This window comes from Oenanthe melanoleuca, chromosome 1 (assembly GCF_029582105.1).
Source record: "Oenanthe melanoleuca isolate GR-GAL-2019-014 chromosome 1, OMel1.0, whole genome shotgun sequence".
In the NCBI taxonomy this organism is placed as follows: domain Eukaryota; kingdom Metazoa; phylum Chordata; class Aves; order Passeriformes; family Muscicapidae; genus Oenanthe; species Oenanthe melanoleuca.
The window spans coordinates 41,713,358-41,730,794 of NC_079333.1; the positions used below are offsets into that span (position 1 = coordinate 41,713,358).

A 17,437-nucleotide genomic window follows, 5' to 3' on the forward strand; every position below is an offset into this window, starting at 1 on the left:
ATTTGATGGTTACACATGATTATTGTGGTTCTTGACTGTTACCTATGGAGTTGTCTATGGTACTTCAGACTGAATGGGGATATTATAAAATACAATTCTGAAAACATACCGTGAATTTTAAAAAATTTTATTACGTTTTGTCTCTGGTTTATTCTGCTTTTGATTGTTCAAACTATCAGGTGTTTTAAAATGTTTCTTTAAACTTCTTAAAACTTCTTCGAATTTCTTAAATGTTTCTTTCACTCTCCTTTAGCATTACGTAGAATGTGAATGTGATTTAAGGTTATTGACTACTGTAGATGTGTATGGAAAATAACTCTGTAGATGCATTATGTGTAATACGCCTCAGTGATTGAATTCTATTCAGACTTTAAAAGCTTTAGAAATTTCCTGCCTCATATATAAAAGATATTTTTGTTCAATGCCTCCCTCTCTTTAATCTTTTCTTCCCAAAACTTGCTTTTTCAAAGGTGGAGAAAGATCCTCACCTGAAATTGATGTATACAGAGTGTCTGAGGCTCTGTGGAACCTGGTTAGCAGAAACATGCTTGGAGAACCCTACAGTCATCATGCAGAAATACTTAGAAAAGGTGCATCCAGTCTTTGAAATGTACAGTCTTTGAGATAATGCTGTGCTAAAATACAGTGTTAAAATGTCAAGTAGATTTTTCAGTGCAGTCGTTATTTTTCTGTATTGAAAATATTGTTTCTTATATAAATGTTATGGTTTCCCATTGTATTGTGTAGCACTGTAACTTTGTTAAATGTTCAGAATATGGCTTTGTAGAAATCACAGTGAAACATCTTTTGTTGGCTTAGAAGTGCAGTGATTACAGCTACTAGTCTAGTTTCCTGTTCCCTATCCCTACTTCTTCCTTCAGGGGACAGATTATTCAGTTTTTCAGTATGCCCATTGTATTTCACAGAACCACAAAATCAGTTAGGTTGGAAAACACCTCTGTGGCCATGGAGTCCAGCCTGTGACCCAACACCACCATGTCAACCAGGCCACAGCACTGACTGCCTCGTCCAGTCTTTCCTTAAACACCTTCAGGGATGGTGACTCCAACACCTCCCTGGGCATCCCACTCCAGTGTCTGATTACCCTTTCTGTAAAGAAATTCTTCCTAATGTCCTGCCTGAGCCCCCTTTGGTGCAGCTTAAGGTTCAGGTTATGTCCTCTTGTCCTACCACTTGTTACCTGGGAGAAGAATCTGACCCCCCCACCTGGCTACAGCCTCCTTTCAGGGACTTGTAGACAGTGATAAGGTCACCCCTGATATTCTCCAACATCTTGTTCTAGTATTTCAAAGTACTGTACTTTTTTTGTTTTAAACTCTTAGCCAGCAATACAAATGTATTAATATTTCTCCACTCTGCATTTCTTTATTTCATACTAATTTGTGAAACATAGTTGCCCTTTCTCTGTTGCTCTCTATATGCTTTCTTCACTCTGATGATTTGAATCCATTACTTTCATATATAATTTCCTTTACTTTTGGCACTTTTTGGACTCTCATCCATTTTTTCTCACCATCTTGTAGTACAAGGCTGTAATACTATTTTAAAACTTCATGCCTCTGTAAATGATAGATAAGCATGGAAAAATCCTGTATGGCTATAAAAGCTGTTTCCTACAGGATAATAATTTTTGACTCTGCACCAAAACATTTCTCAAAGATTAAATTCACTTAGGAGAAAAATATTAAGCGTGTTACATTTATTTTATATGCATATTTATTCCCTCTAATCTATTCAAGCAGATGACCCTGCCTGAGCAGGGAGGAAGTTGAAAAAATGAGCTCCCCATGTTACTTCCAGCCCATTTTTCTGTGATAATAGTTTTATCAAGTGTTAAGCAACACTATTTATCTGATGATTAACCTTACCATTATTGTAATTTCTCCTTTAGGCTGTGGAAATTGCTGCAAGCCACAGTGGAGACAGCAGTGATGAGCTGAAGAAAGGAAAGATGAAGGCTTTCCTCTCCTTGGCTCGTTTCTCTGATAATCAGTACCAGCGAATTGAGAATTACATGAAATCCTCAGAGTTTGAAAATAAGCAGGCCCTGCTGAAGAAGGCCAAGGAGGAGGTTGGTCTCATCAGGGAGCGTAGAGTTCAGACTAACAGGTGAGCATTCAGGTGGAGACTGAATACTGGGCAGCTGTCTCAGGCTCCAGCTCTGCTCTCTGGGCAATATCTCTACAGCTGCATTTTCCCTTCTCCACAAAGCAGTGGCCACATCCATAGTGCTTGTTGTGAATGGTTTCTCAACTGTGCCTGGACGTGGTCTAGGTGTGTGATGGGTAGCGTGAGCCAAAACTAATCCAGGGACACAGTGTGGATGATCATGGACTGGAATTCATGTTTGTTCCCTGGATCTACTCAGTTTATTTGACAAAAATGTTACATAGTGTAAATAAAAGAGTTGGGATTTTTCTCTATTGCACATTTACTGAGAGAGTAGAATTGAATTTAATGCAGAATTCTTGAGGATTTAGTAAGAGAAACTGCAAGTGAGCAGAAAAGGAAGGATGAACTTCAGTTGCTGGAAACTGAAGTCTTTACAAATGATCTGCACTGGATATTCACATTTATAACAATATTGAGATTAAGTCAGGAAGACAGAAGACAGGAAGTTTACTTAGAGCAGTGGTCTGTGTGCACATACAGCAAGGGAGTAGCTCCCAGTTTCTTAATTGTTTATTTTACTGTGCTTGTACAGAATAATTTAAGAAATGTTAAATTAGTAAATGAGAGACCTAGGGAAGCCTGGCTGTAAGTTCATTAAGAAATAATTTGTTGTTCAAACGTGCCATCTGTTCACGTAGATACACAGTGAAGGTTCAGCGAGAACTGGAGCTGGATGAAGGGGCAATACAAGCCCTGACCGAGGATCGTAAACGCTTCTTGTGCAAAGCAGTGGAGAACTACATCAGCTGTTTGCTGAGTGGGGAAGAGCATGATATGTGGATATTCCGACTCTGTTCCCTATGGCTGGAAAATTCTGCAGTTGATAGAGTCAATGAAATGATGACGGTATATGTTTGCTCCATTTTTTTCCTAATGCTTGGACAAATAAATATTCATCTTTCTTCTCCTTCTCCTGTATTTCTAGAAGATGAATTATGTAGCTCCTTAACTTTGCCCCAGAACTTGTTGTCATTGCTTATCAATTAGTTTTTAATGAGTGAGACCTGTAGTTCTCAATGCATTTTAATTTAACTTTAATTAGCATTTTACTTTGATAAGTCTGTGTGATTAAACATATCTCCTGTGGTCACTTTGTTCTTCAAATACCTTGGAATTTTCTTGAACATCCTTAGGTACATTATTCTTGTTCATATTATATATACTTTTAGGTGAAAGCCATGAAAAATAGAATAGAATAGAAAGTAGTACTTTTCCTATGAAGGACTTGCAGCATTTAGGAGACACAGGCCAAGATGATGTGATGCTCACAGAATTGCTGCTTCATCACACAACTGTGATTTTTCTTAATTTTTAAAAAATACATTTTATGATTACAGTTTTTGCACAGCTCTCTAACTGAGTTTTCTCTGCTACAGAAAAACGCACAGAAGATCCCTTCATACAAGTTCTTGCCTCTGATGTACCAGCTGGCTGCTCGGATGGGAACTAAGATGATGGGTGGTTTAGGATTTCATGAAGTTCTGAACAATGTAATTTTTGCCTTTCTTATCTAAGGATATCTTGATGGGCTTGGTAGTGCCTGCTTCTAAACAATATCCACATTCCTCTGAGCAGTTACAGCTAAATGAGTTATATAGGTGATAAGGGTGTATTAAAATTGAGTGATCCCAAATCAATATAGTGGGGGAAGAGGATTGGGGACTTTTCTCATTTCTTAACTTAAAAAATCAACTTCACGGATTTTCTTGTAGTATTAGAGTAGTTTTATGCAGCTATGGAAATCTACTTTGAATGTTTTTTCAGTTATGGAAATGCTTTCTAAGTATTACCTTTTACTTCATCTTAGGAACCTTAGAAGTTCAAAAGAATTGATAATGTTAATTAAGTATTGTTTTTTTCTTCTGTTATCAATAATGGCATCTTTTTCTTTTGTTGGCAGCTAATGTCTCGAATTTCACTGGATCATCCACATCATACTTTGTTTATAATATTAGCTTTGGCTAATGCTAACAAAGATGAACTCCTCACAAAACCAGATGAAATAAGAAGAAATAAGTTAACTAAAAATACACCAAAAGAGATCTCCCAGCTTGATGTGGTGACTACAAAAACTTCTATTCTATTAATCATATTCAATCCTTTAATTTTGTTTAAAAATGAAAAAAAAATCACCATGTAAAAGCATATTTTAGTATAGAGCTCATTAGCAGACTTCTGTTAAGGAGCAGTAGGAGGGAAACAGTGCTTTTAATAATTAACCCCGCCCCTTTTGTGCATACATAGGTAATTATTATTGAAAGAAATCATTACAGGGTTGAACAAAATATGGTTAATGTTTTGTGCCAAAAATAATCCTGATTATAGCAGACTCTTGTGATAAAAGTTCCTGATGTGTCATTCTGCAAAAGGCATTTTAGATGCAGGAAAGACTTGAGTGGCTTTATTGTTGGAAGTACATACTGAATTGGGTATTTTTTCTGAAGAATTTTTGCATCTCTTTTACATTTTGTCTGGACATGTTTGCTCCCTCTCCCTCACCAATAATATTTTTCATTACTTATTATCTCAGATTAGACAGCACAGAATTTTTTTCTTATAATTATTTCAGGTCATGTCACAAAGGGCTCTCCAATGCTGCAGTTTGCTCTGTTTTCATAGGACAAATATCAATTGTACTTGACTGCATGTTGTGATGCATCTGTGGTATTACAAAGTGTGGTTTACAAGATCTGATGTTCTCCATTGGGGTTTTTTAGGACAGAATGGAAGCTGCTAGCACGATAATGAATATTGTAAGGAAAAGAAGAGCTGCTATGGTTAGAGACATTGAAGCACTTTGTGATGCTTACATCACACTAGCAAATTTAGATTCTAGTCCATGGAAATCTCAAAGAAGTAAGTACTGGGAAGCCTATTTTTGTTTTAATAATGAAGATAGCTTTTATTAGATTAAAAAGTGTACTTCTAAATAATGATATTTAGTTAAAGGAGGTACTTTAATTTAGATAAAAGAGTATATATTTGCATAGTGTCCTATTTTTGATAGATATTGAATGCAGTCTGAATTAAAATTAATAGTAATTACTTGCACTGTAGGGCTCACATCCTTAGTATGAAATTCCAGAAATCAGTAGTTGTCCTGTGGTCATCTTTATCAGCTCAGTAAAAGTATGCAGTGAAGTTTTGAGGTCCCAAAAGCAATCTAAGCTGGGTTTTGTCAATTCAGGTGTATTTTTATAGCTCTGAACTGAAAAATATTAATTCCTCTTAATTACAGAAGGAATAAGTATTCCAGCTGACCAGCCAATTATTAAACTGAAAAACTTGGAGGATGTTGCTGTTCCTACCATGGAAATTAAGGTGACTGAAGTTGAAAAAATATACACTATGATACCATCATCATAGAATTATAGAATAATCTTCAGGCTTTTGTAATGGCAGTCATCTCTTCATCCAATTCCCATGGTTTTTACAGGTCCACTTATGGGGATACTTTCTTGTCATGTGGGAGGTGCAGGGTGAGATGGTTTCCTTAGAAAACCTTGATCTCAAATGTTATGTGTGCTGGATAATGGTTTATTGTACAAAGACAGTTTTGCCTCTGTTACCTCTGAGTAGTCTCTCATTATCAAAAGGTGATACCTTAGTGAGCTGCTAATGCACACAGGAGATTTGGGAGTGTGAATCTCGTGTGTTGTAGGTGCTAGCTCAGAGTTTCAGGAGGCACTGAATGTCACAAAAGGTGTGAGAATCAGTAGACTTTCCTCTTCTGCTTTTACCATTCTGTAATGGAGGGAAATCCATTCCCATTGGATAAGCAGTTGACTGGATGGGTGCACAGGCACTCACCTCTTGATGCCACATGATCCACCTGGGAAACTGTGCAGTTTCAGGAGTTGCTTTTTGGGCCAGTGTCTGAATTTAAATGTTGCAAAGCCAGAATTCCTCATGTTGAAATCCCTCAGGTTATGTCTATAAAGCTGAATAAGTAAAGAAATGCTTTAAGGTGTTTGACTTCAGAGGCCAGAAGTTGCCACCCATGCTAAATAACATCTGTCTGTCAGACTCTGGTTGGCCCCAGGTGTTGCTCCTTTGTACAACTAGATCCTTCTTTTCTTTGCCTTTCTTCTCCAGTACAGACTGACTGAGATGGCTGCAGGTCTGTGATGTAGCCTCCTGGGGCAGTATTGCTCTGGGGCATGAGGATACAGGAGGTGGCTGAGGTACAGATCCTGTACCCTGCAGCAGGTTTGGGATTGTAGATTGGGTCCATTTGCAGCCTAGTCTAAGCCTAATGCTCCCCAGCCATATGTGAGCAGTTTCTTGGGACAGTGCTGACTGGCAAGAAGTCTGCAGTGCCACATCCCCTCTACCAATGAGGTGAACAAGGAGGAATCAAAAAAATCCTTTGCTCAGCATATTTACATAGCCTTTGTGGTATTATCCTTGTAGATGATGGAGTGCTCATATTAATATTTAGCATATAGTCTGCTAATGAGGTTTGCAAACAACTTATTACTGCTTTGTCTGAGTGAAAAGTGAAATGGAGGTAATATTTACATTCATTTGAAACATATTTTTAATTTCAGGTGGATCCCACAGGACAATATGAAAATTTGGTCACAATAAGTTCTTTCAAGCGAGAATTTCGTTTAGCAGGAGGCATGAATCTGCCTAAAATAATAGATTGTGTAGGATCAGATGGTAAAGGAAGGAGACAGCTGGTTAAGGTGGGTTCTGTCAGTTGTAACAACATCTCAGAGGAATTTTTTCTTTAAGTTCTCCTGTCAGTTTTTTCATGTATCATTTCTGTACCATGAGCAGACTTTTCACACTTCACTGTCAGCTCTCTCAGTTGAGGAATGCTTTAATAAATGAAACTGCAAAATATTGAAAAGTAATATAATATAAATAATAAGTAATGATATTAAATATGTTTGTAATTCTTTTTCAGCAGTGCATGTAATTAATATCTAGTAGCTTACCTGACAACTACCAGGCTTGCCTGGTCATGTCTCAGCTGGTGACCTGAAGTGTACTGTAAATGGAAACCATCAAATCTTGTGTTAAATACCTCCTGTCTTCTTCCCCATATAAAAAAAGTATTTGCAATTCAGAGACAATCAAAAGCATGCTCGTAGAAATAAAAGTCTCTTAAAAAATTTATTTCTCCTTAGCCTCAGCTGATTTCATTCTCTCTATGATTGAAAACATTGGGCAGTTGCTCGGAGAATTCTGTTTTGCTGCTAAGTATGGGTTAGTTTTGAAAGCTTTAAAGAGAAGCATGAGTCACTAGATCTGCATCCAGCATTCAGAACTGCAGTGCCAACTGATGCTGCTTCACTGTGTGCTGGGTTGCTAAAGAGAAAGGTGATGATTTAAGTTAATGATGGTTCTGTTTAAGCAGCTGAGCACTAACAGAAAATACAGAGAAAAAACAACTGTTAATTACATTTTGTTGGAAGTGATTATTGTGGAAAAGTAACTTGTGTTTTGTGCAATTTTTAAATTTATTTTTTTTTTACTTGCTGAGCAAGAAATGGATGCTGAGAAGTGTTTTTTAACTGCTTTTTCTGTTTATGCTGAAGGGGCGTGATGACCTGAGACAAGATGCTGTCATGCAACAAGTTTTCCAGATGTGCAATACATTGCTCCAGCAAAACACTGAAACACGAAAGAGGAAATTAAATATCCGAAGATACAAGGTAACCCTGAGCAGCTGTGGCAGCAGAGAAATGAAACATATTGCTCCCTTCTCCTTTTTTTAACCCAAAAGCAATATTAAAGGCTTTTCATTTATGTGCTATTAAAATAGTCACTGTGCCTTAAGGTTTGGAATGTATTTATTAGAGTTTAATTTTTTTCAAATAATTAAAATAAATTTCTTGATGCCCAATATATATTTAAATACTCTTCAATGATTTCTTTGTATGAACTTGTAATTGAAAAGCAATTAGGTAATGCACTGTCATTAAATTCTAAGTTGCTAGTCATTAAACTTGAACGTACAAGTTTGTTTATGAATTCTCATTAATTTGCCTTGTGATATTCCTTAATTAATAATTAATTTTAGTCTTGCAATATTCCTTATATTGAATTCAGAAGTCCCACCAAGGGTCTTTCATGCAGAATTTGAACTGGGTTTTTTTTGGAATTGGGAATATGGCTCCAAATCATATTGGAACTGGGAATAAGAATTGCAATAAATTATTACTGTGAATGCAGAAAATGTACTTAAACAGGAATTTTTCCTTCCTCCTTCTCTTTTATGTACTTGGGATTATAATAATAGCTGTGAAGGTGACCTCTGAATAAGTATACTCTCAAAGTATAAGCTCTTCTCTTTGACAAATGAGAAATGTGCACTCTGAATCTCTAAAGGTGCTTATCTGAATTGCTAGTGTGGTTTTAAGAATTCTCAGATGGAGTTAGTGTCTCATTTTTTGAAAAATTTTCAATTTACACTCAGGTTTCTATGTGTGTAAAAATGAGCAAGGAAAAATAGAATGGGTGTTGCATTACAGATAAAGAGACTTTCATAAGAAAAGAAAATTGAAGGAAACAGGCAGCAGTAGCTAATCATTAGGTTGTGCTGATATGTCTAGTGGCAGGTTCTCTGGGCTAGGAAAGAATTGCAATTATTAGATAGAAAAAATCTGAATGGATTTTTATATATGTGTATGTGTGTATTTAGAAGATATTTTATGGTCAGCTACATGGTTTCACCTTCTTTGTCTTTTTAAACAAACAGAAATGTGCACCCAGGCTCTGCAGGGTGTGTATTCATAGTTTAGTGTATGTAACCTCTCTCCATGTATAACCTCCCCTCTGTGGATTTGCTTTTCCAGGTGGTTCCCCTTTCCCAGAGAAGTGGAGTTCTGGAGTGGTGCTCAGGAACAACTCCCATTGGAGAGTTCCTTGTGAATGCTGAAGAAGGAGCTCACAAGAGATACAGGCCAAAGGACTACTCCAGTTATCAGTGTCATAAAATAATGCTGGTGAGTCCAAATAACTTTAAAAAAACACTCTAAAAATAGCTGATTCATAATATTTACTGGGGGATTGGGTGTTGGAATTTACAGAGAACTATGTACTATACTTTTGGTATATCTAATAATGAATATGACCAGTGGCATGGAATGAGTAGATACTCAGATTTTCAGTTCAGTTCCACAGATCACCTCACCATCAGTTTGCAAAATTGCAGTCAAGTAAACCTGTTAATTTATATACCCATAATTGTGCAAGAATCTATTTCCTTTCAAATTGCTATAGTAGTAACAGGATAAAAGTATATTTAATTTTGGCTTTGTGAAGTTTTGCATGGGAATGAGTGAGAATGACTTTCTCACTGTGACATGAGGCCAGCAGGTAAGCAAAGGTACCAGAAGAGAGTGCAGAGAAAGGAAGTGTTTCCCAACAAAGATCCATTTACCTTCACATGCCTGTAAAATAAATGCATGCATCTGCTGCATCAAGGAAATAGGAATGTGGTTTTTGCCACTTTTTTTAGCTTCTGAGTTGTGTATGAAAATAGAATTGTTTAGTAAAACAGGTGCATTAATAATTGCTGCAAAAAAAGACAATAATTCTTAACTAAGAGAATTGAGAACAGCATTGGATGGAGAGGAGGTGGGTAGAAAGAAAGGAAGAGGTCATTTCCTTCTAGAGCACTTAGTCATGGGTAAAACATTTCTTATGTGTTTAAAGGATGCCCAAAAGAAACATTCTGAAGAGAAATACAGAATTTTCACAGAAATCTGTGAGAAGTTTCAACCTGTGTTCCGCTATTTCTGCATGGAGAAATTCCTGGACCCAGCTGTGTGGTTTGAAAAACGACTGGCATACACTCGCAGTGTGGCAACATCTTCAATAGGTACTGGATTATTTACAGTGCCTTCTTCTGATAACCACCAAAGAGTTTATACCATTTCAGACATACTGGCTCTCCTGCTTTTGTCACATGTCAGAAAAGGCATAGTAGGGCCAAAAAAGGCCAGCAAGAACATCGGCATTATTTTTGTAATTTAAGATTTCTGATTTGTTCCTCCACGACCCCCATTTTTGTGCAGAAGGTAGAATGAAATTCTGTGTTTCTTTGTTTATATAGTGGTTCATTTTCTTAGATTCTGGTAGTTTGTTTGTTTTGGTTTTTTTTCCCTGACTTTATTTCTGTTGTTTTGGTTTACCATTCATTCATTTCATGTGTAGCCTCTGATGCTTTAGCTGAATTGAAAAGCTCAGTCTTTTACTGCCTTTGTACTGGCATTATTATCCATGGCTGAAATGGCTATTTAAGCTCTGGGACATTTCCTTTGATTTCCCTGTCATAACAATGAAAAAGAAATACTTAATTGTAAGTACTGTGGATTTTTTTTTTGATGACTCAGTTCTATACCGAGTCTCTGGAAGACATTTCTTAGTAGATTGTGTACATTGCAGTAGATCCCGTTTTAGAAGGTAACATGTTCATGCACTCCCTTTTTACTGAAAAAAAGAAGTAAATCTGCGGTTTAGTACAATTCAGATGAAAGACTTTTGTAGGAAATGCTACTGCTGTCCATGTCCATCAGCTAATAAAAACAGTAACAGGTGCAAATTGCAGTAAGGGAAATGCAGTTTGGATATTTTTTCTACATTTAAGGACAGTAAAGCACTGAAATAGGCTTACATGAAAGATCTTTTAATTTGGATCACTGGAGATTTTTAAAACTGACTTAGAGAAAGTCTGTTTTGTTGGGGGGGGGATTGCTAATGATGGTAATAATTACAATTATAATAATAATAACCTGGTTTTATTATGCACTTTCTTTTAATTTTTAATTTTTTTTTTATAGCTGCAATATTATTTGATAGACTTTGATCTACAAGTAGAAATGGGGAAGAAATCTGTGGAGTAGATAAAAAATGCACATCTGTATGAAAATAATCTTTTTGCAATTTCATTCAGTCAACATTTTCTTTTTGGATTTGTGGAATGGCATTTGCTTTTTCCTTGGACAAGATCTATCTGTGGAGGAAGAAATATTCTCATAATTTTTTTCACCTGTTACAATTACACCAATAATGTTTCTTAGGCTTTCTGTGGTTTTTATGACATGGTTTCAGCACTTACATTTTTGTTTCAGTTGGCTACATTCTTGGACTTGGAGACAGACATGTTCAGAATATCTTGATAGATGAGCAAACAGCAGAACTGGTGCATATTGATCTGGGTAAGTAGGACAGCAAGAGAACCTTAATTTTTTTTTTACTTTAACTTTTTTTAAAAACTTTTATTATCCTTTCATTTAGGGGTTGCTTTTGAGCAAGGCAAAATCCTTCCCACACCAGAGACTGTTCCCTTCAGGTTAACCAGGGACATTGTGGATGGAATGGGCATCACTGGCGTGGAAGGGGTCTTCAGAAGGTGAGTGCTCCTGAATTGCACAGGGATAAGAAGGCAGCAGAGTACTTCCAGCTTTGGGATTGTTACATGTTTAATTGTTCTGATGCTTGAGAGGAGCCTCAGATTTCTGCTGCTAACACCTAAACCTAAATGCTGACATGTAACTCCTATGCTTGTATTTATATAACCAACTGCAAGCTCATTTTTGGTTTTTTTTTTTTCAGAACTGTGTATTTCTTTCAGAGCTATACTCCATATTTAGAGCTGTTAAATATCTTTGAACCAATTTATTTTGACTCCTATTTTCTGTTTAGTTTTATGTGTAATTTGGAGTCTTTTCTTCCTTTTGGATCATATATTTTGTATTACTTTGCAAGTGCAAAATCTAAATTCCATAATAGATCTGGACTGCAAAACAGAAGAATCCCAAATGAGCTGAGTTTCTGTCAACCTCCATCCTACCTTCTATGAATGACCCAAGGGACTCCTAAATAGCAGGATATTTCTCATTCCAGACTTTGATGATGTTCATGAAGTATTACTTGTAACCCCCAAATTTCATGTCTTTAAAAAAGTACACAGAATAGGTGTTGTCTTTCTAAGGCAGCAATTAAGGTTAATAAGTCCTTTGTCCCATAAAGGAGCAGTCACTGCCATTTCTTGTCTAAAGATGATGCTGTCAAATTTACAGTTTGGAATTACTTCTGAAACCATGATACAGAAATACATGAATTGTTGGGCTCCAGCTGAGGTAAGTAAGAGTATCAAAGGCAATGGTGCAGATGCTGTTTCTGCCTCAGCCAGCCTGATTTGTGCTTAACAGTACAGTGGTAAACCAGTCCTTGGCTGTGAGGTGTTCAGTTAACTTTGGTGTGTGTGTTCTCATCCTGAGGGAGACAGGAGGCCAAATCCCTCTTTCACAGGAGTATCTTCCCAAAACTCCTTCCAGGAGCTTAGTTTGCTTGGGAGTGAATGTGGGTAACCACTATGGTATCAAAACTCATTGTGGGGAGATTTCAGACATTAGTTATGGTCTGGCCACGGGATCTGCTCATTTCATGGAAAACCACCATACCAAGATTCTCCAATGTTTTCATTCAGCCAAGCAATTCTGCCATCATGGGATACCCTAACAGGCAGTGTTAACTCAGTGGTTAACTCTGCATATCAAAATATTTAAGACAGTGAAACAGGTCATCCCTTTCCACAGAGAAATAATAATCAGTGAACTACACAGTCTTCTCTTGGTTTTACGTGTCTAAATTTCTTTTTTTTTCCCAAGTGAAAAAATCAGAGATGTTACTCCTATGTTAGAAATTACACTTTGAGTACAAATATCCATTATTTAAATTACAAAAATACAATTTAATTTACTGAAAAGAACCTAAAATACTGTAAAATATTTTCTAGATGCTGTGAGAAAACAATGGCAGTTATGAGAAATTCTCAAGAAGCTTTGTTGACTATTGTAGAGGTAAGCATTTTTTCATTCTTTTGGACAGTAACCTGCCAGAATACCTTCAGTTTCTTGGTTTTGTCTTTGTATGTATCACTGCACCATACACTCATTTAGGGCTTTTGTACTGAATTAGAACATAGTGGTGTTGGTCAGATTTGTTAATTCATATAATCTTTGATAAAGTTATAATCAGTTTGCATTTTCCATGGGAACTGTTTCCTTCAGGCAGTTCTCCCTCTTCAACACTTACATGCTTTAGCCATAGTGCAACATTCGCAGCAGGAGTAATCCTGATTGAATTAAATCCTCTTTGCATAAGTCACAAAGAAGAGAATTAAACTGATTTTTGAAAGCAGGTTATGCTGTGCATTAAAAGCTAATGATTCTCTTTAGTGCCTAGCAGCTTATTGAAAAATTACCTATTCACTGCTGAGGTGGGACTGATGGCAAAACTTCGTGAAGTATGAACAACACAAATACCTGCAAGTGATCAGAGGCAGTTTTGTTGTTGGATCATTTACTAAGCAATTTAGCTCAATTCTACTGATTAAAAAAAAAAAAAAAACAAACGAAAACCAGAACAAAACACCCACTCTCCTACTGTTGTGGTTAGTGTGAGCATTTCCAGCAGTACCAGGGCACTGAACTAGCTGTAATTAATAGTTTAAATTAAAAAGAGGTTTATTTACTGTGCAGGTCCTGCTCTATGATCCTCTTTTCGACTGGACCATGAACCCCCTGAAAGCTTTGTATTTGCAGCAGAGGCCAGAGGATGAGGCTGACATGAGCTCTACACTTGGTACTCATCCACAGGAACCTAAAAGAAAAGCCAGGTGCAAGATTTTTTTCTTACCCTCCTCTTGCTGCACTGTTGCCATGCTTTATGGTTTTCTCACTGGAAGTTGTTCATATTGTTCATGATCCATACCTAGAGCACTTGTTTTCCTGTTTTTATTCTGCCAGCAGTGACGACCAGAGTTTTAACAAGGTGGCTGAGCGTGTTCTGATGAGACTTCAGGAGAAGCTGAAGGGTGTTGAGGAGGGAACAGTGCTCAGTGTGGGAGGGCAGGTGAACCTCCTCATACAGCAGGCCATGGACCCTAAAAACCTGAGCCGTCTCTTTCCTGGATGGAAACCCTGGGTATGACCTGAAAGAAGGATCCAGCACACTTTTAGAAGAGCCCTATTTTTTTGCACCAAGCATTTTAACATTTCAAACTGGTATTTCACAAAATTTATATCAGTAGCAACCATGATGCCTTCCTTTTACATATTAGCATTTGGTGGATGGTTTGGGTTTTCTTTCAATAACCTGTTACTGAGAAGCATTTTTTGTTTTGCATTGTTCCTTGTGATCCACGAAGACTTTGTTTGGATAGACTGGATGTGTTGTGTTCTTAAAACATGAGATTCATCACTGTTCTGTATCTGCTAAAATGCTGGACTCTTGTATCTGGTAGTCTTTTATCTGTATCTGTGTAGAATGGATGATTCAAAAACCAGGACTCGTGGCTACATTTCCCAAAGTGGGTTATACTTTAATTCCACAGTGAAAGAAAAGAAAACCAGAGAACCTCATCTGGAATAAATCAAGGGTTTTTTAAGTTGGGGTTTTTTAAGCTTAGTTGAATGATACTTCTGTATAGATGACAACTTTAGGTCAAGTATAATATGGCTGCTTTTTTGTTCCTGATGTAAATTAAATTATGCTGCTACTTTATATTATTCTAATAGCATAAAACAATAAAAAAAATTAGCTTTTGTTGCTCTGACTTCCTTGACAAAACATATTGACTGTACAATGAAACTTAGCATATTGGAAATGTCTGTAAAGCAAACAGTCATTGTGTTTGCAGTAAACACCTCTCAGAAACATTGAAGTTGTATTCTGAACACAAAAATCTCATTCTGAGTGCATGTGGTTTTACAGAAGACATTGGTCCTTCTTGAAAGGAAAAGATTGGGTAGTCAGTGAATATGGATAATCAGAGAATCCATTTAAATAATGGTCTAACTTGCATAGTTAATAAATTTTCCCAAATCATCTTTATATTTAAAAATATGAATTAAGGTTGGTGTACCCTTACATTATTTTAGTTTACATTTCATACGTTTTTGCAGCAGTATGAATGAAGAACTCCTGTTCCAATCAGCATTGAATGGGTTTTTATTTGTATGGTGTTCCCACAACTTTTGTGCTGTGCCTTTATTTTATAAGATATTGTCTACACAGCAAAATGAGTCTGTTGTATGTTTTCATGCAGCTGATGAATTTCTGTTGATCCTTGCAACCAAAAGCACAGCCTGGCTTTTTTTGTGAGGAGGAAATCCTGTCCAGGGGTACAGTGATCTTTTGTTCTCTGAAAATTAAAGTAACTGACAGAGCACACGATCTTTACGTGAAATTTAAAAGACACTTAGGAAAGGGGGAAATGTCCTATCAAGCAATGGCAGGTAGGAAAGGAGTAAACAAGAAGTACTTAAAGTATTTTTCTTCACCACAGGCTGCCCTGGGGTGATCTATGTTACTGTAGTCCATATCTATCTGCACACAAAAATTGTTACTGTATCTTATTAATCATTTTTGTAGTATTTTTGTACATTATATCCTCAGTAAAGGGAGAGCAGATCCTGCTTTTCTTTTTCCTATGATTTTTTTTCCATCTAGATACAGTTCTTTTAGACTCTCATCGAAGTTGTTAACACTTCCATACAAAACCCAGTTTTGCCTCCACTTACACTTTCCCCACTTACCTCTGTCTGTGGTAGAGAGTCTATGAGATTTCCCATAGAGACAGATTCTGATTTCTAGAAGACCAAATGTTTATTTTAAGTGTTTCTCAAGCCACTGCAGAGAAAATAATGGCTTTGGAAACTATCCAAAAAGTGCTCTGTACAGAGTTCAGACTATATAAAATAAACGACTAATAAGGTAGTTGTGCTTCCCATGATCCACCTGGAATTTCCAGACATCTTCCAGTCATCATACCCCGAGCTTAGCTTTGCCTGGACACCACTGTTGGACTTGGGCCCATCAAGCCAAAGGAAAACCTATACTTACATAGTTGTACAGTAGCTGAAGCCTGTGCTGTGCACATTCCTCAGCACACCTTCCCAACCTGCTGTCCTGTTCTTCAAGGGAATTCAACTTCTTACCAGCAAGGTCACACATTGTAAACTTTATCAACGCAGTCAATTGTTAGATAGTGTTAGTTTACACTTTTTCTTCAAGTCTCCAGCCCTGCTTCCAAGCCCTTAAACATGCCATGGAAGTTCTGGATAACACTTATCAATAATCAAGATGTTTTGCTTAAATGAGTATTTCTTATGGGCAACTCCCAAAACAAATGCTTTCATGGAGGAGAGACTCTTGGAGTGGCCTGACCTCTGTTCAGGCAGCTGACCAGTACTCCTTGGTTAAGATTTTCATTCCACAAAGTTTGCCTAGATACCTGAAATAGCTCACACATGATGTAAGTCTTTAATTGGAAAATAATATCCCCTCACTCAAAAATTAAAAGTTAAGTCAGTTACTCTAATCAGACAGAAAAAGGAAGCAATGTCTCACCAACCTCCCTTAGTATCCCTTACTCTGTTTGTCCTCACATTGGTTTGCATTTCCTTTTCCTACCAGACTGACTGCACCCACAGTCCAATGTACATAAAGGCTGTGGAGCCAAACCTCATGCAGTGCTATCCACTGTCCCTTTAGCACCCTGTTTCTGAAACGAGCTCTCAAACTAAAGCTGAGCAAAAGCCAAGTGGTGCTGCCCGAAGCTGAGCCCATGGAGTAGGTGATGACTGAGCAGTGTGGAGCATGGAGGATCCAGCTTGCTTGACCCACGGCCCTCAGGATCCCTAACCCCCTTATTATTTAGCAATAAAGGCAAAGACTTTAGTTAAGCAAAACCAAGGTGAATTCCATGGTTCTTCAGGGCTTAGGGCTGATGCTGCAGACAAGCTCTGTGGTTTGGCTTCATCTTCCCTAAAAGCCATATTGACTGTGACAAAACATCCCCTCACAGCATCCTCTCCTGAGAAACTTCTGTGTTGTCACCTGCCAGAAGTAAAGCAAACAACCTTGGACAGGGAGAGAACACAATCACAGTTTAGAGGGGATTACTTTACAGGCAAAATTTGTGTAAATGTCACTGAAGCAGGTTAAAATTAAAAGATTAAAAATCCTGGTAATAGGAGCTAAAAATAAAAGGTCACTTTGCAACAACTTCTTCAGCTTTCAGTGTAAATTTTGAGCATTAATTCAGCAACCTACTTTGGAGAAGCCTTGTGCTGTGCTCTGAAGAAATGCATTCTGAAAAACTAAATTACTGCAAGTGCATTTTGAGCAGAATGTTGACATTGGAGTTTATAAACAGAGTCCACTATAAAAGCAGCTGACATTTGTTTTTTCAGTCGGGCAGTGCTTGCTTAGTCAG

The 17,437-nt window shown here is 37.2% G+C and overlaps 1 protein-coding gene across 3 annotated transcripts in view; it reads left to right on the forward strand.

The window, feature by feature from the left end:
* ATM (ATM serine/threonine kinase) overlaps nucleotides 1-15,635 on the forward strand; it is a 55,774-nt gene extending 40,139 nt beyond the window's left edge. For 2 of the 3 annotated variants that reach the window (XM_056492446.1, XM_056492455.1), the window contains exons 48-63: nucleotides 471-590; nucleotides 1,913-2,130; nucleotides 2,832-3,039; nucleotides 3,570-3,683; nucleotides 4,094-4,252; nucleotides 4,911-5,049; nucleotides 5,432-5,514; nucleotides 6,744-6,884; nucleotides 7,743-7,859; nucleotides 9,003-9,152; nucleotides 9,865-10,030; nucleotides 11,283-11,369; nucleotides 11,449-11,563; nucleotides 12,953-13,016; nucleotides 13,698-13,834; nucleotides 13,965-15,635. In XM_056492446.1, coding sequence (XP_056348421.1) covers nucleotides 471-590; nucleotides 1,913-2,130; nucleotides 2,832-3,039; nucleotides 3,570-3,683; nucleotides 4,094-4,252; nucleotides 4,911-5,049; nucleotides 5,432-5,514; nucleotides 6,744-6,884; nucleotides 7,743-7,859; nucleotides 9,003-9,152; nucleotides 9,865-10,030; nucleotides 11,283-11,369; nucleotides 11,449-11,563; nucleotides 12,953-13,016; nucleotides 13,698-13,834; nucleotides 13,965-14,148 — 2,202 coding nt within the window. In that variant the 3' untranslated portion in view covers nucleotides 14,149-15,635. The remainder of the gene's footprint in view (nucleotides 1-470; nucleotides 591-1,912; nucleotides 2,131-2,831; nucleotides 3,040-3,569; nucleotides 3,684-4,093; nucleotides 4,253-4,910; nucleotides 5,050-5,431; nucleotides 5,515-6,743; nucleotides 6,885-7,742; nucleotides 7,860-9,002; nucleotides 9,153-9,864; nucleotides 10,031-11,282; nucleotides 11,370-11,448; nucleotides 11,564-12,952; nucleotides 13,017-13,697; nucleotides 13,835-13,964) is intronic. The other variant, XM_056492461.1, reaches the window with a different exon arrangement.
* The last annotated feature ends 1,802 nt before the right edge of the window (nucleotides 15,636-17,437 follow it).